Source organism: Bufo gargarizans, chromosome 11, assembly GCF_014858855.1.
Source record: "Bufo gargarizans isolate SCDJY-AF-19 chromosome 11, ASM1485885v1, whole genome shotgun sequence".
Classification (NCBI taxonomy): Eukaryota; Metazoa; Chordata; class Amphibia; order Anura; family Bufonidae; genus Bufo; species Bufo gargarizans.
The window spans coordinates 44,346,942-44,370,659 of NC_058090.1; the positions used below are offsets into that span (position 1 = coordinate 44,346,942).

At 45.7% G+C, this 23,718-nt stretch overlaps 1 protein-coding gene across 5 annotated transcripts in view; it reads right to left on the bottom strand.

Moving 5' to 3' along the window:
• Positions 1-23,718, bottom strand: part of PCNX1 (pecanex 1) — a 108,891-nt gene that overhangs the window by 12,510 nt on the left and 72,663 nt on the right. For all 5 annotated transcript variants that reach the window (XM_044272354.1, XM_044272352.1, XM_044272351.1 and 2 more), the window contains 12 exons: positions 23,406-23,511; positions 14,518-14,610; positions 14,276-14,426; positions 13,995-14,136; positions 10,919-11,096; positions 9,813-9,921; positions 9,513-9,642; positions 9,191-9,249; positions 6,432-6,647; positions 2,276-2,529; positions 1,958-2,188; positions 839-939 (listed from right to left, as the gene is read on the bottom strand). In XM_044272354.1, the coding sequence (XP_044128289.1) occupies positions 839-939; positions 1,958-2,188; positions 2,276-2,529; positions 6,432-6,647; positions 9,191-9,249; positions 9,513-9,642; positions 9,813-9,921; positions 10,919-11,096; positions 13,995-14,136; positions 14,276-14,426; positions 14,518-14,610; positions 23,406-23,511 (1,770 nt within the window). The remainder of the gene's footprint in view (positions 1-838; positions 940-1,957; positions 2,189-2,275; positions 2,530-6,431; positions 6,648-9,190; positions 9,250-9,512; positions 9,643-9,812; positions 9,922-10,918; positions 11,097-13,994; positions 14,137-14,275; positions 14,427-14,517; positions 14,611-23,405; positions 23,512-23,718) is intronic.

The following is a 23,718-nucleotide window of genomic DNA, read 5'->3' on the forward strand; positions in this document are numbered from 1 at the left end:
ACTGCATCAAAGCAAAAACAGTGACAAAGCCACAGAAGAAATAAATGAAGTTTTGACACCGTTAATGAGGCGATATACAGCAAAGGGGTCAGGGGAAACAGCAGGCGCAATGCAAGGCAACTAAAATAATAATTGCAGCATTAGGGCTCTCAAATTATCAGGATGAGTGCATTTGAAAACTACTGTGCAGGATACCAATTATACATTGACAAAACTAGTGTCTGCAGTCTAACACATAGGGCCACATCTATTAACCCCTTAGTGACCACAATCTTTTTTTATCGCATTCCAAGAGCTATAACTTTTTAGTTTTTTCCTCAATGAGATCTTATTTTTTGCAGGACAAGTTATAGTTTTTAAATGCACCATTTTGGGTATATGTAATGATTGATTAAAGCCAGCTGTTTAGCTCAAACCTCCTTTGTTTACGGCAGTAAAAAGCGGCATTAGTGGTTACTAAGGGGATAAGACCAGCATTTCAGATGCCGAGCCCCCTGCACTGGCCTCTCCATAACTTGGGCGCATCCAGCGCCAGTTCTAAATGTTCTGAGCTGTCTTACATTCCTAAAACAGGTGTTGAAAGCGGTGAATGAGACGGGCCACGCCGACAATTTTAAACCTGGCTTGAGCAGGTAGAAAGTCGCAGATAGCGGCGCAATAAACTGCTGCGCCGCTATGTGCGCCTGAAATACGCCTAATTTGGGCATATTTTAGCATAGTATATGATCCCCATAGTTCTATTTGACCAAAACAAATTTTTTTCTTGAAGAGTTAAACTGCATCTCAGTGGGAAATTGAGCTAATTCTAATATACATGTAAAAAAACAGTCCATTGTACCTAGACATATGATGGGAGGCTGTCCCGAGAGCCCTTCTTCCCAAAATACACAGTCCATAACAAAGTGTCACCAGAGGGGAATCCTTCTCGGCTTCAATAGGCTGAAAGATAAGCAAGGATAAGATGAAGATGATGTAATTGTCCATAATTATGCGTAGGAAATAAAGTGGGATTAATAAATAATAGCTGCATACCTTAATGTCTATACCTGTTAGTGAAGAGTGTTTTATACATAGCAATAACTATGATGAGTGTTAATTGGGTTGTTTCTAACCACAAAATAAGAGGGCTTGTTTTTCTCACTAGTAAAAGCACCATTCATGACCATGGACTAAGACTAGTAATGCCGGGGTTGTCCGGTTTCCTATATTGATGATCTTATCCTCAGGATAGCTCGGCAATATAAGATAGGCCATGGGGGCCAATTCCTGGCACCCCTGCCAATCAGCTGCTTAAAGAGAACGCAGCTATCCTGTGAGTTCTTTACAACTGTTCCTTTCCATTCAAGTGAATGGGACTGAGGAGCTGTAATTACACCGCTCAATGCGGCAATGCCAACGGCGAGGAGGTAAAGAGTGAGGAGAACGCAGCACGTGCAGCAGCGCTGCGTTCTCTTTAAACAGCGGATAGGCAGGGGTGCCATGAGTCGGACTCTTGCCAATCTGAAATTGATGACCTATATCCGGATAGGTCATCAATGGAGGAAACTGGGACAACCCTTTTAAATTTAAAAGGTAGAAACCTTAAATTGTTGAAAGATGCTTAAAAAGGTACCAAAAGTAGAAACGCTCACCTTACTGATCCCCACTGTTCCAATTTTGATGCTTCCCAGTCTCTGTATACTGGCATCCAGCAATGACATGTCGATACAGACGTGAGCGCAGCAGTCCGGCATGTCTCCACTACAACAGTGATTGGCTTTTAGTGTTACATGCGTATGAGGACATAACACTGCTGGATGCCAGTCTACAGAGACTAGAGGTGCACCTGTGAGCATCGAACATCAGTTTTAAAAAAATCCTTAGGTTTATCGACAACCTCTTTAAAACAATAAGGGGGGGTTTTAAGTTAAGAAATATCCTAGGTGCTTATGTTTAGAACTTTTTCTTATATATTAACCTTCTCTCTGCGTGAGGAACAGTACTTGATCCAGTTCAGATAGCTTGCACAGAAGCTCTCTCTTGAAATGCCAGCCAAGCGAAGGTCATAGTCTTCATCGATGTTCGGATTAAATGTAGGGTCCACATCCACATAGCAGTGATCTGAACATGGTCGGAGTCCTTCCTGCATAGTTTCATTGGCTAACCATTCCTCCAGTTTTGCAGAAGTTGTCACGTAGTAGATAATGCCCTGGTAGAAAATACACACACCAATTAACACATCCTAAAATGAAGAAGTAAACCTACACTTTTCACCACTACTGTGCACAGTCCATACCTTAACATAGTAGGTGGTTAGAATCCGACGAAGATCAAAAACCTGAAGCATGGAGGCTGCACTGTTATCTGTAATGCTGTAACCCTCTAAAACATACTTCGTCACCAAGACTTCCCATGCAAGCCACCGCTGTCCAAAAGCAGCATTGAAAGAGAGCATGTGGGGAACATGTCCAGGCTCACAGCAACAAAATCCCTCGTCCTCTTCAACCCCCTCTGTGATGGCCTCTACTTCACGTTGCTGGCAGTAGGTGCCTAAAAATGTTTTAAAAATGTAAATGCATGCATTAGTTGTAATACAGCACCTCTGTCTAATCTCACTTCTAAGACACCACCATAATGCAGGACACCACATTTTTTTCAAATATACAGTTGCAAGAAAAAGTATGTGAACCCTTTGGAATGATATGGATTTCTGCACAAATTGGTCATAAAATGTGATCTGATCTTCATCTAAGTCACAACAATAGACAATCACAGTCTGCTTAAACTAATAACACACAAAGAATTACATGTTACCATGTTTTTATTGAACACACCATGTAAACATTCACAGTGCAGGTGGAAAAAGTATGTGAACCCTTGTATTTAATAACTGGTTGAACCTCCTTTGGCAGCAATAACTTCAACCAAACGTTCCCTGTGGTTGCAGATCAGACGTGCACAACGGTCAGGAGTAATTCTTGACCATTCCTCTTTACAGAACTGTTTCAGTTCAGCAATATTCTTGGGATGTCTGGTGTGAATCGCTTTCTTGAGGTCATGCCACAGCATCTCAATCGGGTTGGGGTCAGGACTCTGACTGGGCCACTCCAGAAGGCGTATTTTCTTCTGTTCAAGCCATTCTGTTGTTGATTTACTTCTATGCTTTGAGTCGTTGTCCTGTTGCAACACCCATCTTCTGTTGAGCTTCAGCTGGTGGACAAATAGCCTTTAAAGGGACACTGACAGGCCCTATAAACATATTTAATAGACCTATGACTGCATAGGAATAACTAAAGTGTATTCCAATGATATAAGAGTACCCCTTGTCCGCATTGTAAACCATGTAAAAACAACTTTATATTCATCTGTCAATCACATTTCTTTATGCCCAAGGGGCGTTTTTTCTCCTACCTTCGTGCCCAGTCTCGCCTCAACTGTCGATTCCTAGCGCCGCCCAGCTCATAATTATTCACTGCGCTGGGCGGCTCTTACATACCCCGATCCTGTCAGTTGTCGGGCATGCCCGATAGATACTTATGGGCATCGGCCTCAATTGGACCATCTGCGCGTGCGCCGGCACCCTACCAAGCCTGTAATTGAATCCAGCGCTCTTTTCTCGGGCGCCCCTTGGGCATAACGCCCCTTGGGCATAAAGAAATGTGATGGACAGATCAATATAAAGTTGTTTTTACATGGTTTACAATGCGGACAGGGGGTACTCTTATATCATTGGAATACACTTTAATAGATCTATGACTGCATAGGAATAACTAAATATGTTTATAGGGCCTGTCAGTGTCCCTTTAAGGCCATCTGTCCACCAGCTGAAGCTCAACAGAAGATGGGTGTTGCAACAGGACAACGACCCAAAGCATAGAAGTAAATCAACAACAGAATGGCTTAAACAGAAGAAAATACGCCTTCTGGAGTGGCCCAGTCAGAGTCCTGACCTCAACCCGATTGAGAAGCTGTGGCATGACCTCAAGAAAGATTCACACCAGACATCCCAAGAATATCGCTGAACTGAAACAGTTCTGTAAAGAGGAACGGTCAAGAATTACTCCTGACCGTTGTCCACGTCTGATCTGCAACTACAGGAAACGTTTGGTTGAGGTTATTGCTGCCAAAGGAGGTTCAACCAGTTATTAAATCCAAGGGTTCACATACTTTTTCCACCTGCACTGTGAATGTTTACATGGTGTGTTCAATAAAAACATGGTAACATTTAATTCTTTGTGTGTTATTAGTTTAAGCAGACTGTGATTGTCTATTGTTGTGACTTAGATGAAGATCAGATCACATTTTATGACCAATTTGTGCAGAAATCCATATCATTCCAAAGGGTTCACATACTTTTTCTTGCAACTGTAATATACAAAATGATGTTAAAATGTGACAATTCCACACCCCAAATAGATTTTGAATGAACTTCCAATAGGATTTTCTAAGGACATAACACTGACGACCCGATTATCAATGTGCGACACGTAGGGGGTTCAACTCCTGGGTCTCCACCAATTATCAAAATGAAGAACCCATTCATTTCAATGGGACTGCAAAAGATGCGGACAGCACTTCTATTCTTTTTGCGGGGCTGAGGAACGGAACATGTCCTATTCTTGTCGGTTTTGCGGACAAGAATAGGCATTTCTATCATAGGGCAGGACATACCGATCTGCAAAATGCATAACACAAACGGCCGGTATCCCGCGTTTTGCAGATCCACAATTTGTGGTTCGCAAAAACAGATAAGGTCTTGTGAACGAGCCCCAAGTTGTAGTCCTGGGGACAGACACAGATGAAAGGGGAGTTTTGTTATGTAGTGCAATATACCACACTCCGTTCAGTATGCCAAACGTGGGGACATGATGGTTTGGACCACCACTAAATCACATATCGATTGCATTTCTTAAAAGGATTGTCTTACAAATACAAGTTTGAGGATCATAGCAGGTTCGGCTTCTTGCTGCAAAGTAATAGAAGCACTAGATGCCAGCCGTAGACATATGGAGAGGGGGTTGGGCGCAAGAGATGCTCATCCATGCAGTCCATATACCTTACTAAGGCATCTGGAAAGGGGTCCTTGTCTTGAAGGGCTTCTGTCACCCCACTAAATCGTTTTTTTTTTTTGTTTACTTATAATCCCTATAGTGCGATTTCTGCATACATACGGTAAATAATAATTTCGAATTTGTTAAAAACATAATTTTAAAATATGCAAATTACCTTGCTACCAGCAAGTAGAGCGGCTACTTGCTGGTAGCAGCCGCATCCTCCGATCCTAAAGACGCCCCCTCCGCATGTTGATTGACAGGGCCAGGGAACGGGATCGTTCTGTGCTGGCCCTGTTAGGATCGGAGGATGCGGCTGCTACCAGCAAGTATCCGCCCTACTTGCTAGTAGCAAGGTAATTAGCATATTTAAAATTATGTTTTTAACAAATTCTACTGAACAGAAATTATTATTTACCTTATGTATGCAGAAATCGCACTATAGGGATTATAAGTAAACAAAAAAAAACAAAAAAAAAAAAACGATTTAGTGGGGGACAGAAGCCCTTTAAGCCACCCCCTTTGAGCATGTAATATTCTGCAACACCATTTCTTTATGCAGCAGAGTTGGAGGAAGGGAAGATCATATCCCATTTGATTAATTTATTTAGGTAAATTTCCTAAAAGGGTTATCTGGGAAACAATACCGATGACCTATCCTCAGAGTAGACCATAAAAATCAGATCGGGGTTCAGACACCCAGGACCCCCGTTGATCAGCTGTTAGGATAGGCCAGTGCTGCGTGCACTGCAGCCACTTTCTAGGCCATTCAACGTACATTGGTAACATGGCCTAGTCGCAGCTCAGACCCATTCAAGTCGATGGGGCTGAACATCAATACCAAGCGCAGCCACTATACGCTGTACCCACTGAGCTTGGTAAGTGCTCAGGAGGCCGCAGCGCTCACCAGATCTGCGGTGAGCACGGCAGCTTTCCGAAACAGCTGACTGGTGACTGACAGCTGACGGGTGCCGGGACTCAGATCCCCACCAATCTGATATTGATGTGGATAGGCCATCAGTATTATTTCCCAGATAACCCCTTTAACACCCGCCAATATTTTTAGTGATAACAATTAAAGATTGATGTACATAATTTATTGCTTGTTTTATATTTCATTAAGTAATTTTGTTAAAAAAAATTAAAATAAATAACCCAGGGGGACATAATCCGCAGAGTTCCCTCAAGCTCTTCTAGATGCTTTAATGTTGCGATTTGCTAGAATAACTAGAATTACTAGTAGTATAGTTCTTTTGTTTAGTCACAATGTTTTCTTCAGATGTCAGTGCAAATACTCTAGGCCCTAGAGTCTAGGGGTTACTGTTAAGCTGTGGTATAACTGTAGAAGTGAAGGGGATTGCTGCAATTCTACAACAGGAAATGGTTACCAAATCTACGTACCTCTAAATTCTAAGCCTCGAAGTTGGAAGGTGACAAGTCCATTGCCAATTTCTATCAAGTGGACAAGAGCATTGAGATAATCAGAGGCGAGGATAAAACAATCTCCTGTATTGTAATTGCCCCAACGGCCAAGCAGAAGGTCCCCACAAAGACTGTGCTGTAAGGAGCGCGTCAGGTGCTCATAAAATATTGAATTCAGATTGTTGTCGTCTGACCCTATAGAGCAGGACAAAAGGGACACAGAATTATAATTGCAACGGCAAATCTCAGTCTAAAATTCTTTGTCTGAATTCATAATGTCAAACTTATCTATGCAACCAGTTTGTAATTGGAATCGGTTTTCATTTAACTCATATGTGAAGGTTTCATATAACAAGGAACGTGCCGATATAGTAACACATATCAGCAGACATGGTTCAACCGTGTTTTCCAAAAAACATCCACGTTAAGGGTCCATTCACACGTCCGTTGTTTCTTTCCTGATCTGTTCCGTTTTTTGCGTAACAGATCTGGACCAGATCTGGACCCATTTATTTTCAATGGGTCCTGAAAAAAAAAATCAGACAGCACAATGTCCGATTTTTTTTTTCAGGACCCATTGAAAATGAATGGGTCCAGATCTGGTCCAGATCTGTTCCGCAAAAAACGGAACAGATCAGGAAAGAAACAACGGACGTGTGAATTAACCCTAAGACTTCTCTTTCAAGGCAGCAACTACAAGAGGTGCAGAAACTGCAGTTTCATCTGGTCCCTCATGCCTGAAGGGTCCCAATTGCCACTTTACTGGTGACATCAGCATGTACATAATCCCTGAGAAAGACTATGACCATTACTACTGCAGTGTGCCATAACAATTATTTTTCTGTACTGTTTAATCACTGTGGTGATCACCCCTGTGCTGGGTCAGTGTAAGGCTACTTTCACACTTGCGTTTTTTCTTTCCTGATCTGTTCCGTTTTTTGCGGAACAGATCTGGACCAGATCTGGACCCATTCATTTTCAATGGGTCCTGGAAAAAAATCGGACAGCACAATGTGTGCTGTCCGTTTCCGTTGTTCCGTTCCGCATGTCCGTTTAAATATAAAACATGTCCTATTCTTTTCCGCAAAATTCGGATCCTGGTACAATACAAAGTCAATGGATCCGCAAAAAACGGAAGACATTCGGATGTCATCCGTTTTATGCGGAATCCGTTCCTGGAAACACAAACAAATTTTTTTATTTATTTTTTTTCCAATTTTTTTTTCAAAATCCAAACAACTTTATTTGATTATTAAAATTTATACATGGTTCCGTTTTTTGCGGATCCGCAAAAAACGGATGACATACGGAAACATTTTCAGGAACAACGGATCCGCAAAAAACGGACCGAAAATCGGGATATAGGAAAATACTGACGTGTGAATGTAGCCTAAGGCGTTCAGAGCAGATCTGTCTGGTATCTGCACAGACGAATCCGCTCCTATAATGCAAACGATGGTATCCGTTCAGAACGGATCCGTCTGCATTATATTTCAGAAAAAAATCTAAGTCTAATTGTTAGTCAGACGGATCCATCCTGACTTTGCATTAAAAGTCAATGGGGGACGGATCCGTTTAAAATTGCACCATATCGTGTCAACGTCAAAACAGATCCGTCCCTATTGACTTACATTGTAACGCTGGACGGATCTGTTTGGCTCCGCACGGCCAGGCGGACACGAAAACGCTGCAAGCAGCGTTCGCGTGTCCGCCTGCTGAACGGAATGGAGGCGAAACGGAGCCAAACTGATGCATTCTGAGTGGATCCATATCCACTCAGAATGCATTGGGGCTGGACGGATCCGTTCGGGGCCACTTGTGAGAGCCTTCAAACGGAACTCACAAGCGGAACCCCGAACGCAAGTGTGAAAGTAGCATTAATGATTGTCATCAGTGCCCTGTGACATCACCGCTAGTCATCAGTGCCCTGTGACATCACCGCTAGTCATCAGTGCCCTGTGACATCACCGCTAGTCATCAGTGCCCTGTGACATCACCACTAGTGATCAGTGCCCTGTGACATCACCACTAGTGATCAGTGCCCTGTGACATCACCGCTAGTCATCAGTGCCCTGTGACATCACCGCTAGTCATCAGTGCCCTGTGACATCACCATGTTTATCAGTTATCATCAATGATCATAACAAATCCATTCAAACACAGTGATGTCACAGTACACATCACTGTTTGTTATAATCATCCCTGTACTGTGACATCACTGTGCTTATAATTATCATGCCTGTACGGTGACATCAGTGTTTATTATCCCGTCACTGTACCATCACATTCTATTATTTCTAACAGGAATATCAATACGCTGATATCTGTATTGTGACTTGTGTTTATCATCTTTGTGGCAGGATTTTTTATTTTTTTGGCCAGAACAGCGGGGTAGACTATATTACTCTGTCTGGCAAAAAGACAAACACAAACAGGAAACCAGTCTAACTGTCTAAAAGCTTAATCCTTTGGACTTTGTTTGCCCCATTAAATTGAACAGTATACATTTCAATACAGCTTTCGGGTATTCAAGAAGATATCTCCAATGGAATGCCCAGAGGAGAGCGAAAAACAGTATCCCAGTACATTGTGTGCATTTCACAGGTGTATGAGCTGAAACTACAACTGGAGTTGGGGGACCTTGTTACACCTTTTCCCCCTTTCCAGGATTATCTTTTATTTTCCTATTTCCTCAATGTGGAAGTCGATCATTAAACTTCAAGGAGGTAACGGCATACCTGGATTTCGGTCGAGTTGAGAAGCCAGCCTTGTATTTGAGTGATCCACACGCTTTGTGCTGTAACGTAAAACCATGGGACATTTACAGACAAACCATAAAATATTTTATTGATCTGATGATTATTAGAACTCAGAATACGCTACTTTTGCCATCAACAGAACGGACACTGAGGGAAAAAGCCTTTCCCAAAAACACATTTCCCCTGCCTTTGATACAAACATGAGAAAAAAGCAGCATACATTAAGTAAAATCTTGTCACCAAGGTGTCTAATGATAATAGCAGTGTAATGGAGAAAATGCGCAAATTTTCTTTCACTTACTTGTAGTCTCTTTCCCAGAACTTTACAGGCCTCACATATGAAGTGATGAATATTGCACTTCCAAGGAAAGGGTTTAAAGGTGTTGAGAATAAAGCAGATACAATAGCCTGGACAAAAAGCATTGCAGAATCTGAAGTAGAGGGTTAAGGAAGCAGACCCTTTAACGGGGTGTCGAGCCCAATACGGGACAAGGTCTGATGGGATTACAACCAGCGCACATATGCAGAATATGTTAGGAGTGGAATAATACAGTTTGGTGCAAACTAACATTTTTCATACTGTTAAAGCCACAAAGGATACGAGGTACAGCAAATGGCTGGGCAAAGGCATGGAATGCTGATCCCCATGTAATTTGCCATGGAGCAATGTATGTGTAGACAAAGCGTAACTTGTAGAACAGCTCCCAAAGCTGAAACAGAATGAAGAAAAGTCGTTATACCGCACAAGAACACGGCACTCATGTGCTTTTACCAAAAAGGACTGCAAACTGGGGACCGATCCCTAGAGAAGAAGCAGCATGACAAACAATGTGCACAATGACGTCCTGCAGAACGGTGCATCACCGCTGCTGTTTGCAAACAAGCAGAACCAGCACTGCAGAAAAGGGTATATATATATTAATTAAATTATATTTTTTTTAAAGGGGTTTGCTCATCTGAGACATTGGTAGTATATATCACTAGGATACGCCACCAATGTCAGATAGGTGAGGAACTTCGAGACCCACACCTATCCCCAGAATGGGGCCGCCCCCCCCCCCCCCAAAGTAAGCAGAGAGCTGCAGCGCATGCACAGCCGCCCTCCATTCATTTCCATGGGAGTTCCAAAAATAGCAAAGCGCTGGCTATTTCTGGCAGCCCCATAGAAATAAATGGAGCGTTGGCCGCACTTGCGCAGTGCACCCTCCATTCATTTCTATGTGACTTCCAAAAATAGCCGAGGAGCTCCCTAAGAAAGGAATGGAGAGCATTCTGGGGAATGGTGCGAGTCCCACCCCCTGAGATCTGCACCTATCTGACTTTGATGGAATATCCTAGCGATATGCTATCAAACTCACAGATGATACAACCCCTTTAAGCAATTATAGGGGAATCAAGATTTTTTTTTTTTTTTACACAACCCCTATAAGTTGTGAAGACTGATTAAATGCACAAAGCTACAGTTTGGAAGTTTTATTCCTTTCTAAACCTTATCTATATAGGAAATAATCAGGTAACAAATAGGCATGATAGTTCTCAGCTGAATTACTAGAGGACAATTCTGATCATCTACATTTCACCTGCATCAAATGTATTATATGCAACGATTCAAATATCTATAGATATAAGAACAGAAAAAAAAAGATGTACCTATGGTTTGGTGTAGTGCATAAGACAAAATGTATGTTGCAAAGTTTGAGTTTATACCTTGCTGAAGAGGATGGACATAAAGAACAGGTCTAGTAGCAGTTTCTCTGAGCAGTCCTTATAATCAAATGTGAAGAAGAGTATAGTGAAGATGAACGTGGCATACTGACAGGTGGGGCTACTGTAAGACGACCTTAGCAGCTTCATTCCAGCAATAGTGATCAACAATGCTCCAACCCTGATGAGAAAAACAGATGCCATATATATAGCAGATAGCACAAGTAAAGCAATGTGACCATGTGTCCACCAGACCAAAAAACATTGTGCACCCCTGTTCTAGAGGGATACTGGTCACACAGTAAAATGCAATGTGGGTATGGATCAAGACCCTCTTAGGCATTTTTTTCCCCCTTAAACTGTGCTGCCAAATTAAGAAATTCTGGCTAGGAGATGCAGAGTATGGCCAACATGGATTGAAAGGCTATATACGGACATCTTGCCAAAGCCCAGTCTCATTTTGCATGTCCAAATGATTTATATACTATAAAGAGTTATTCTCATTTTATAAAGTAATGGTAGGATATGTGTTACTTTATAGAGGGTAGAGATCCAACCTCTGAGACCACCCACAGATCCTGTGCCGATTTAGCATTGTAACACCTTCACCCTTTCCGTGCACACCGACACTCCTAACCAAGAGCTTTACAGGGTACTGCAGTGCGGTCCTATTGACTTATCTGCACAGCCGGGGGGCTGGCAAGTCACTGTGCAGGAGGAACTTAGATGAAAATGCAGCACTACACCAACATTGTAGCTTCGCAAAGGGGTTGTGCATATTGATGACCTATCCTCAGTATAGGTAATTAATATCTGATGGGTTGGGGTTCGACACCCATCACTCCCGTCAATCAGCTGTTTGTAGAGGAGGCAGCACTCCATGCCAGTGCAGCTTCCTCTTCATTACACTACGCGTCGTCTCCCTTACAGTGGAGACATAGTGTAACTAGAAAAGCTACAATTTCTGGGGAAATTGTGTGAAGTGTTCTTGCCTCCACCAGTAGTCTATAACTGGAGTGGGCGGAGTAACTGGGTGGAGTGGCTGGAGTAACTGTGGAAAGGTTGGACTGGGCAGAGTAACTGTGTGGAGTGGGCAGAGTAACTGTGTGGAGTGTTGGAGTGAGTAAACATAGTAAACACTAACCAATTTATTGATCAAATTTAAAAAGTGCACATGGCAAGCTAAGGCTTCGTTCACATCACCGTTCAGCCTTTCCGTTCTCCTGCTCCGTTTAGGAGCAGGAGAACGGAAAGGACGGATAAGCACATAACTGACGCCAAACGGAGCCCTTAGGACCCTATAGACTATAATGGGGTCTGTTATGTTTCCGCTCAGAAGATGATTTTGACGCGGAGACAAAAGTCCTGCATGCACAACTTTTGTCTCCGCTTCAAAATCATCTTCTGAGCGGAAACATAACGGACCCCATTATAGTCTATGGGGTCCTAAGGGCTCAGTTTGGCATCAGTTATGTGCTTATCCGTCCTTTCCGTTCTCCTGCTCCTAAACTGAGCAGGAGAACGAAAAGGCTGAACGGTGAGGTGAACGAAGCCTTAATAGAGTAAGAAATGCATTTCAACTTTTATTTATATAGCAGATTTAATTGCAATGTTGTTGCCCAAAGTGCTTCACAGTTACATTAAAATATACATTTCTAAAAACATTAGCAGCCGATTTGTGTAGGTGGGCTTGAAATTGAGGGAGTGGTGGCAGTTTAGAAAATCATGTCCTGATTTTTCAGCTCGCACTCTAGCTTTTGTCACTCTGCTGGCTGCTCACACACCTGGGTTCCTATGGCAACTCATTTTACAGCAAGGGCAGAGAAGAGCGGCTAAGAACAAACTGCTCCAACTTGCTCAATTCACTGGTGGTTGCCATCTTCAAACTGTTGTAGTTTAAAAATTATAAATCCTACAGCGAAGAACTTTATATTGTGAGAATCACAATACCCAGACCTACATTTTGATTTAGAAATTGCCCTTCAAATTAAGGCTGGGTTCAGACCTGAGCGTTTTACAGCGCGTTCCTACGCGCTGTAAAATGCTCAACAGGCAAGAACCAATGATTCCCTATGGGAAGGGTTCTCACCTGAGCGTTTTACAGCGCGTACGATCGCGCTGTAAAACGCCCGACGCCCCAAGAAGTACAGGAGCTTCTTTGGGGCGTCTTGTCGCGCGTTCCCGTACATAGACTTCAGCAAGAACGTGCGACAATGGGCGTTCGCTTGTCTCTGTATGCGAGATTGCAAACGCCCGTACAATCGCGCATACAGAGCGTACATTCAGTACGCTCAGGTCTGAACCCAGCGTTAGGGTGGCTAGAGTGGAGTTTCAACGAATGTCAATGGGCGGCGTGAGTTGCAAACAAATGGTCATATTGTAAAAACTATCAGGACTATGGCTTAGTCGTGGACATTTTTAGTGACCGCAGGGATAGCTGAACGTTTTTATATAAAAGATTAATGTAGGTGGGCTTGAAAATGAGAGTGGTGGCAGTTTAGAAGTCATGTCCTGATTTTTCAGCTCCCAGTCTAGCTTTTGTCAGCTCCCACTCTAGTTTTGAACATTCCGCCATTCATTCCTATGGGACCAATCTCGCCACAAAATCGCTGATATTTTGTGAACCATTCGTCGAAACGTTCCACAAAGTAATAGCATACCAAATCGAGAACAATCTGCACGTTTCGGTATATTACTGTCTACGTAGTGTGAAAACTGTTACACTACATAGGAGTTAGGGTGGTAAATTTGGCTATAATAATAAGAATATATATGTGAGATAACAGTAAGTGGTCTTGCCATGGAAGAACACTTAATTACAAATACTCGCTCCACTCAACTGAGTGAAATGTAATGAACAGGAAGTAGCAATCGCATGGAGCGCCCCCTCCTCTTCAAACAGCTGATCAGCAGAAGTGTCGGACCCCGCCAATCAGATATTGATGAGCTATCCTGAGGAATATAAAACTCCTTCAATGCTCTGCATCTGTGCAAGTACCACAGGTTGGATTTCTACCAAATGTACAGTGATGCCCTTTAAACTTGTACCTCTTTAAGACAAATGTTCGAATCTACTCACTCTGCACCAAGCTTCTTAGGGCTTCCTATATCCTTGGCACCATTGCTGAGTTCATTAAGAACTATGAGTGGGTAAATAACATTCTTTTCCACAAAGAGCAGACAGACGTGAGCCTTTTCAAACCACATCATATGAGCAGCATCTTGGAAAGAGGGGGGGTTTATAAAAAAAATAAAAAAATAAATAAAATTTTAACAGAATTCAATAAAATGAAATATTCTGTTATCTTGTACATCCAAGTGAGAGCCTCTTTAAAGTTATATTACCCTTTAATTACTTACTTCGAACTTCAAACTGATAATATTCCTTTGTTTTTAGCAGCGGGTGTGAGAAGCAGTGCCAGGGAAGCTGCTTGCGTACTTGCGGTAAAACGTAGTGAGTAAGGAAACCAACTGAACCGACTACTGCATAGAGAACGTAACTCAGGACAGGCTACAAAACAGCGAGATGAAGGAGTCAGGACATCAACACAAATATAAAAGGCAACTAATCGGTTTCTATAAGAACAGGGAGCGCGTTTTACCTGTAATGCTGTAAACACAGTGCTGACGTGAATTGCAAAGTAGAGAACGGCTATGACCACACACACAACTAGGTCAGACTGTAGGCGATCATTCTACAAAATACGAAACAAAAAGCTGTAATGAGCATTTAAAACTAGTACGCTTTTCCACAAAAATCCCCTGGAAAGACAAGGAGGCATTGCCCTCATCTGGAAAAGAAAAAGTTCTTCACCATAAGCAGTATGAACCGGTGGAATATTGTGGTCACAGCAGGAAAAGATGACGGCCTTTAAATCGCTTAGATGATTTCTTAGAACTAAATAACATTAACTCTTATATAAACGTGTAGAACTCGGTTTCACCCCTATGCTTAATTCACATCCCCTCCCACAATGTGGAAAAATGTGCTGACAAGTTAAAGGGGTGCTCCCAACTTGGTCCCCTTCAAGCAGCATTTATGGTATATCTTGTGGACATGCCCAACCTCTGTAACCCATACATATGTAGAGAATGGGGGGCCACCAAACCCAGCGGGTTTCATAAATTTGCTGAGCACCACCACTACTCACATTCGATCAGTGCAGCACCAAATTAAATCCAACACCTACAGCAGTGCAGACCGTATCCTCTCATAAATCCCACTTTGCCTTGGCCACCTGAGTCCGTGGACATTTCCCACACAGGTATGAGTCCCAAGAGAGTGACCCATGCCTGCCAGATATTTATGGCATATCCTGTAGATATTACATACATAAACAAGGTGGGAATACTCATTTAGGCATACCACAAGCTCTGTTCTAAATAGAGCTTTGCACTGCAATTGTGTTGCAAACTATAGTACACGGGCATTGTAGTGGTGACAACCTAAATTACACTGAAATGCCACTTTTTACATTTTGAGAAATTTTTTGAGAGATAACAAATGCATAAAAAACAGGAGGTAGGGTGGATGCACTCGACAAGCCTCGAGAACAGGCCCCCTCAAACTGCGACCCTCCAGCTGTTGTAAAACTACAACTCCCACAATGCCCTGCTGTAGGCTGATACCTGTAGGCTGTTCGGCCATGCTGGCAGTTCTAGTTTTGCAACAGCTGGAGGGCCGCAGTTTGAGGATGCCTGCTCTAGAACAATGGTCTAGTACAGGTTGAGTGGGTTTCACCACAAGGCCTCACCAGGTATGTAGGATGAGTCTTTGTCTTCTGGTCAGCTATTCGATAATTTACTTACATCTACTGACATTAGGACAATTGTCATACCGGTTAATCTAAATACTTACGACAAATTGTCCAGTGAATTTCCTTCGCAAAAAAACCTTGGATGAAGGTTGACTAACCGGTCCGGTCCGTGGAGCAGGGCGAGCAGCAGGAGATCACGCTGCCCACCATCTTGTGAGTTTTTGCTGCCACAAGATGGTGGGCCTAAAGGGTTAATAAAGTTTTACAAACTTTATTAACCCTTTAGGTGTTTAACAGTTTATGGCAAATGGAGATGATATTTCAGAATTTCAATTTTTGGTAACCTTACCTCACAAAAATGTAATATAGATCAACCCAAAAACATATGTACCCTAAAAATAGTCCCCAAAAAAGCGCCACCTTATCCCGTAGTTTCCATAATGGGGTCACTTTTAGGGAGTTTCTACTGTAGGGGTGCATCAGGGGGTCTTGAAATAGGACACGGTGCAAATAAACCGGTCCATAAAATTCAGCCCCCCAAAACCCACACGGCGCTCCTTTACCTCTACACCCCGCCGTGTGGACGTACAGTAGTGTACGACCACATATGGGGTGTTTCTGTAAACGACAGAGTTAGGGCAATAAAGATACAGTCTTGTTTGACTGTTAACCCTTGATTTTTTTAGTGAAAAAAAGGGTTAAAATGGAAAAACTGGCAAAAAAATTAAATTCACAAATTTCATCCCCATTTGCCAATAACTCTTGTGCAACACCTAAAGGGTTAAAGTTAGTAAAAACGAGATTTTTGTATAACTTACCAGTAAAATCTCTTTCTCGCTCTTTCCTTGGGGGACACAGAAGACCTTGGGTATAGCTCATCTCCCTAGGAGGCGTGACACTAAGTGAAAACTGTTAAGCCCCTCCTCCACAGCTATACCCTCAGCCTGGAGAGAGAGACTGCCAGTTGCGTGTCCAAGTAGTGAAAAAAAAAGGCAAAGTCCAAAAGTGGAACCAACAAGCCAACTACCCAAAGGGTAAAACAACTCGGAAACCGTGCCAAGAAAAACAAAGAATGGGTGGGTGCTGTGTCCCCCAAGGAAAGAGCGAGAAAGAGATTTTACTGGTAAGTTATACAAAAATCTCGTTTTCTCGCCCAGTTTCCTTGGGGGACACAGAAGACCTTGGGACGTTCAATAGCAGTCCAAGAGGGGAGGGACCACAGCACCAAGGCGAAGCACCCGAAGGCATCAAAAAACCGCCGCCTGCCGACCAGGCGGCCCAAGGCAGCATACGCCGAAGCCCGAGTATGCACCCTGCAGAACTCGGTAAGGTGTGCAAGGAAGACCAGTGACAGCCTTGCACAAATGCATGGCCGAAGCCTAATGTCTCCGGCCCAGGAGGAACCGACAGCTCTGGTGAAATGAATGGCGACACCAAAAGCAGAACCCTGCCCTTGGTGCGGCAACCACAGCAAAAGCCACTCCGAGAAAGCGGAGGAAAGCCACCCTGGAGGCCATCCACCCTCTGCGCGGACCTCCTGGAAACACAAGAGACCAAACGTCGACAAGAGTCGGAGATCCCCAAGGAAAAACTGCAAGGCCCAAACAACGTCCAAAACGGTGAAGTGAAGTGTCCGTTCCCGGGGGTGAGAAGGGGAGGACGACTGCCTTGATGAAAGGAAAGGCGAACACCACCTTCAGAAGGAAGGAAGAGACAGAATGGAGAACAGCCCTGTCCTGGGGAAAGACAGAAGGCTCGGAACAAGAAGGGCCGCCACTCAGGCACCCGTCATAGACACGATGACTACAGAAACACAACCGTACAGGACAGAAGGAGTAGAGAGAACTGCTGTAACGGTTCCAAGGGAAAGATTGGAGCGCCAAGAGCCCAGTATGTAGTTCCCAGGGCGGTACCGGAGGGCAGTACAAAAGGAAACCAAGAGCCGCTCCACGGAAGAAGGTCCTGACAGGCCCAGAGGGGCGGGGAACGCTGAAAGAGGAAGGACAGCGCAGACACTGACACTTCAAGCAACAGAGTCCCAGTCCCAGGTCCAGGCCGGACTGGAGAAGGACAGAACCATGGAGAGAGAAAGGCAGAGTGGGGGAACGCCCAGCTTCCCACAGAACCCCAAGGAAAGCCCTAATTCCTACCACAGATCCTGGACGAAAACACGGCCAGGAGTGACACTAGCGAGCCCACAATAGTCGCCTGGGCAAGCGGGCGAAAACCCAATGAACAGGCGCAGACCAGTAACCCGGGCAGAACGGTCGTAGAACTGGTCCCGTCGGCCCCGAACAAAGGTGTTCCGTATCCACCGGAGTGGGGGAGCAGAAGGACAGACAGACAGGGACCAAAGGGTCCGTCCAGCAACCGCCAGATGCCAGTACAAGACAGGCTAAAGCCCAAGCCGATGTAGCCACCACAGGAAGACGGACTACAGTCCCGGTGTGGGGGATCTAAAGACAATCTTGACTAAATGGTAGTCCTCCCAAGTTACCGAGAAGGTAAGTCCATAGCAGAAACGTTGCCTAGAGTGGAAAAAACGCAATCTGCACCCAGCGGGAGGACAGAACGCGGTAGACCCGGTAAATAGGCACACAGCAAGTACAGCCAGTTTGAACAAGGGGGACAGTACGAGGCCAAAAGGAACACCAGAACCATCAACAGGAACAACCATGCTCTCCCCAGAGGGGAGGGCAGTGAAGGAACAGCCTCTGAAGCGTGGCCGGAACAGAAGCCACATTCGGAGTGATCCGTACCGAGTGGGAGCCAAACAGAGACGGCGAGAAAAGGCAGTCGAGAAAGAGGCCGGCATAACACCCTCCAAACGAAAGGAGGAGTGGGTAACAGAGAAGCCATAGGACAGCTCAAAGGCAGAACCCCGCTACACTGAGACGCCCGGTTCACCGCCTCGCAGAAGGCGAATACCCTGAAGAACCCAAGGTGGAGGTCCTCCGGACCTGGGTAAGCGAGCACCCAAGAGAAGTTGGATGACCTTCCCAAGAAGAGTGACCGAACCTGGTAGCAGAGCAGACTGAACGCCGAGGGCGCCAACCGGAAAGAATCATACCACACCGCACTCGAAGAGGAGGAAATAGTAGTAGGTGAGGGGACTGTAGTCCCGCCAGAGCCAACATAGAATGCGACGGGCGCTGCAGACAGCACTCTCGACCATGTAACCACTAGCGCAGGGAAACAATGCCACGGGAGGACGAATGGGTACGTATCTAGGAACCACGAACACTCCCCGGGCGGAAGGGCCAACGAAATGAATGAGCACCGCCCAGCTCGGTGCAGTAGCGAGCAGGTAGAGCCCGTTTACTTATATATATAAAAGGTATTCATTTGTTGTTCATTGGACAACACCTGAGGCTCACACAGGTGGACAGAATGATCTCTGTAGAGAATAATGCAAGTCTTGCTGCAACCACCGACTCCCAAGATAATAAATATGTCGCAGGAGGAAAGGAGGCATACGTACGAGTAGCCCCGTAAGCAGTGAGGCCAACCCACCTACGGAACGAGAAGGCATACGCGGCCCGAACAACGCACGAGAGCGTCCGCTCACTGCAAAAATATCACTCAGCGAAGAGGGCCAGCCACAGAGCGCCACAGAATCTACGGAAGTGCAAAGTGCAAACTGAAAAAGAGTTATGCACAAGACTAGTATTTTATGCGATGGAACGCAAACTGACCGCCCCGAAAGGGGGGAAATGTACCTGGCAAACTGTAGTCTGTAAGAGTGCAAAGGCCCGCCCCAAAAAAGGGGGGTGATGCCCAAGGTCGTACCTACGTCAGAGAAGTAGGGCGTACCATACTTCGCCCAGAAGGGCGCCATGCACATAGCCACACAGTATCCAGCAGGAAGTCCACCTAGTGAAAGGGGGACATGCACAGGGCTATCCTAGCATTAAGTGAGTGTGCAACAATCCACCCAACACCGAAATTTCGTGAGAGTGTAACAACTCCGCTAATAAAGGGAAACATGTGCAAGTCCAACACAGCACATACAAGAACAGCCTTGAACCTCGTGAGCGTGCAAATTTCCGCCCAGGAATGAGGGGTGGTCACGCACAAGGCCAGCACCGTATACAATGGGAGCGTAAACGTTCCACCCATGTTAGAGGGCCATGCTCAAGGCCAGCAACGTATCCGGTGAGAGTGTAGTATGCCGCCCAGAAAAAAGTGGGGGGGGGGGGGGGGGGGGGGGGGGTCATGCACATGGCCAGCATCGCATCCAGGGAGAGTGCGAGCAGTCGGTGAGAATGTGTGTATGTCACCTGAAGGAGGCATGCCCATGGCCGGCAGCGAAACCAGTGAGAGTGCGTACACCGCCCACGGAAGAGTGGTCATGCATACGGCCGGCAGCGGATCCAGTGAGAGTGCAAGCACCCCGCCACGTATGGGGTTCATGCACATGGCCAACAACGTACCGGTTAGAGAACAACCACCGACCGAGGGAGTGTATGTATGCCGCCACAGGGAAGGAGGCATGCCCAAGGCCGGCAACGAATCCAATGAGAGCGCATCGTACCGCCTATGGAAAAGCGGTCATGCACATGGCTGGCAGTGAATCCAGTGAGAGTGCCGAATGCCGTCCACGGAAGGGAGCCATGCCTATGGGCGTCAGCGACGCACAAGTGTAGCGTTCCGCCTATGGAAGGGGGTCACGCACATGGTCAGCAGCGAATCCAGTGAGAGTGCAGCGTTCCACCTATGGAAGGGGGTCGTGCACATGGCCAGCACCGTATCCGGTGAGTGCAGTATTCCGCTTAAGAATGATGGGGGTCATGCACATCATCGGCAACGAAACCAGTGAGAGGCAGCGTCCCACTTGTGGAAGGGGGCCGTGCACATGGCCAGCACCGTATCCGGAGAAACTGCCGTAGTCTGCCAATGAAGAGGGGTTCATGCACAAGGCCAACCCGCAGCCAGGGAGAGTGCAGTATCCCGCCGAGGAGGGGGGTCCTGCACATGGCAGGCGTCATAACTGGAGAGGGTGACGAATCCTGCCTACAGAAAGGGCCGCATGCACTTGACCAGCGCCGTATCGCGGAAGAGGGCAAGAAAAACGCCTAGAAGGGGAAAATGACCCTGGCAGCGCCGCAGCCGGGGAGCGCGACATGCCGCCTATGGAAGGGGGGCATGTATACAGGCAGCACTACTGAGATCAGGCTGCAGCGTCCTGCGCAGCCCACAAGGTATATATAATAGATAAATAAATAATATATATATATATATATATATATATATATATATATATATATATATATATATATATATATATATATTTTTTTTTTTTTTTTTTTTATAACAGCCTCACTGAGGCAGAAAGGTGAGCCACCTATAGGGGCACAGAATCCCTGAGAAGCAGGGAAAAAAAGGGGGGGGCAGCCACACAGGCCCATCTGAAGCCGGCCTGTACCCAAAGGGTTAACAGGGATCCGGCCTGGGGGGCGGCGCTGCGATCCCCTGGGGGCGGGGGAACCTCCAGGCGCGAAGAATTCGCGCCTGGAGAAGTTCCAGCCCCCTCCAACAGAGGCCGGAATTTTGCGGCCTAGCAGGCCGTGAAGCCGGGCCTAAATTTGTAGCGGCGCCCGGCTGACCGGGGCCGCACAGTATTCAAATACCGGCCGGGCCTACGGAGCGGCGCCTGCACATACCGGCCGCGGATGCCCACCCCGCGGGCCGGAAGAGCCGGGGACCCTGATTTCGCTGCGCCCGGCCGACCGGAATGTTCCGACGGTCGGCCGGGGGCTTGAAGCATAGCGCTCATTTGCAGGCCGCGGGTGCCCACCCCGCTGCCCGGAAGCGAGGACCCTGCGCCCGGCAGCCCTTTCACTGCACCATATGGCCGGCAGCCACAACCACCTTGCCCTTGGACCGGTGCCCATGAGGGTAGAGGAGGGTCAGGGGCAGCAAGGCGCGGGCCCCCTGGCCCTGAAGCAGTGGCCGGTAAGAGAGGGAGACCTGAGACCGGGTGCCAGTGAGGGTGGGAAGCCTGCATAACCCCTCCGTCAGGGGCAGCTAGGTGCGGACCTCTGCAGCTCCCTAGGCATCCTTCTTGCAGAGAGAAGGTGCTAATGTCCTATGGAGACCAGGAGAGAGGGAGCAGAATGTCGCCCTGCGGCAGCCCAGGGGCCAGCCTAGTCTAGCAGGGACAGAAGGGTCCAGAGGCCCAGTATGGGGGTCAGGCACGCAGGAGACCGGGGTGGGGTGAGGGGTGAGGGGGGGGACGTAGGGCTGGAGAAGCCAATCTCTCACCATAGCCGTCTTCACCCTCGGTCTGTTCCAGCAGGGTCGCCCCTTCAGCTACTGGCACCGTAGTGGCAGGACGCTGGAAGAGGGACTTGGCGTGCGGGCGACCCTTACGCTGGCGGGATGCAGGGGAGCTAGGCTGCCCTGGTCCACCTTGTCTTCTGTGGGGGAGGCAGCAGTGCGGATGCCGGCACTGGCGCAGCTCAACCCCGGGAGAAACAGAGAGGTCTAGTGCGTCTCTGTTGTCCCTGATGATCTGAAGAAAAAGAAAAGAAAAAAAGTAAAAAGCAAAACTAAAACTAAACAGGAGAAAACAGCCCTGCAGTAGCAGGGAGTGTCTTGCCTCCTTGGACACTAAGCAAAAACTGGCAGTCTCTCTCTCCAGGCTGAGGGTATAGCTGTGGAGGAGGGGCTTAACAGTTTTCACTTAGTGTCACGCCTCCTAGGGAGATGAGCTATACCCAAGGTCTTCTGTGTCCCCCAAGGAAACTGGGCGAGAAATCAGTTTTGAATACCTTGAGGGGTGTAGTTTCTAACATGGGGTCATTTTTGGGTGGTTTCTATTATGTAAGCCTCACAAAGTGACTTCAAACCTGAACTGGTCCCTCAATAAAAAAAAAAATGTATTTTTGAAAATTTCAGAAAATTTCCAAGATTTGCTTCTAAACTTCTAAGCCTTGTAACATCCCCAAAAAATAAAATGGCATTCCCCAAATGATCCAAACATGAAGAAGACATATGGGGTATGTAAATTAATAACTTTTTGGGGAGTTATTACATTGTATTGTAGAAGTAGAGAAATTGAAAGTTAGAAATTTGCTAATTTTTCAAAATTTTTGGTAAATTTTTTATTTTTTTTTATAAATAAAAATGAATTTTTTTGACTGCATTTTACCAGTGTCATGAAGTACAATATGTGACGAAAAAACAATCTCAGAATGGCCTGGATAAGTAAAAGCGTTTTAAAGTTATCACCACATAAAGTGACAATGGTCAGATTAGCAAAAAATGGCCTGGTCCTTAAGGTGAAATAAGGCTGTGTCCTGAAGGGGTTAAACAAAATCATGACCCCCCCCCCACACAATGCAGACACTTCGCACACACATCACAGAGGCTAGGTTTAGATCAGTGTTTAAATTCCAGTATTGTGTCCCAGCACAGCAACAGAATCCCGTTCACTATAATGGGGTTCACTGGATTTCCAGCATTCTGTTAAACAAAATACCGTGGCATTTCATTCTTTTTTCCTCATAATCTGCAATAGAGCTCCTGCCGGAACCTCTGCCGCAGATGTGAACCTAGCAAAACGTAGAAGAAGTTGGACCCAAAAAGACTGAAAAGAAATGCTGATTGACGACGCCTTGGATCAATTTTTGCATGAATTCTTACTATTTGAATAGCTGATGCAGGTCACTTTTTTAATCATGAAGAACAGAACTGTGACAAATAAGTTCTTTAACTTTAAATCCACTTACAACAGAATTTCTTAGCTTCTCAGGAAGAGGGTCTTTCACTTCTGACAGAGGGTCCTCTGGATTTTTATCCTCATTGTTTGGAAAGAGTTTTGATTGCACCAATGAGCTGAAACAAGGCAAGGTAACACGACATTAGAATGAGCACAAGAAACTTGTGTCAATTTTGGGTGACCATTAAACTCAATAATAGGTACCAGTTCTTGGGCTATACAGATCACTTTTCATCATAGGAAGGATTACTACGACAGATAGCACCTATACATAGATAATATAGGTTCCACCACTCACAACAGGTGATTGCCAAAGCTTATCT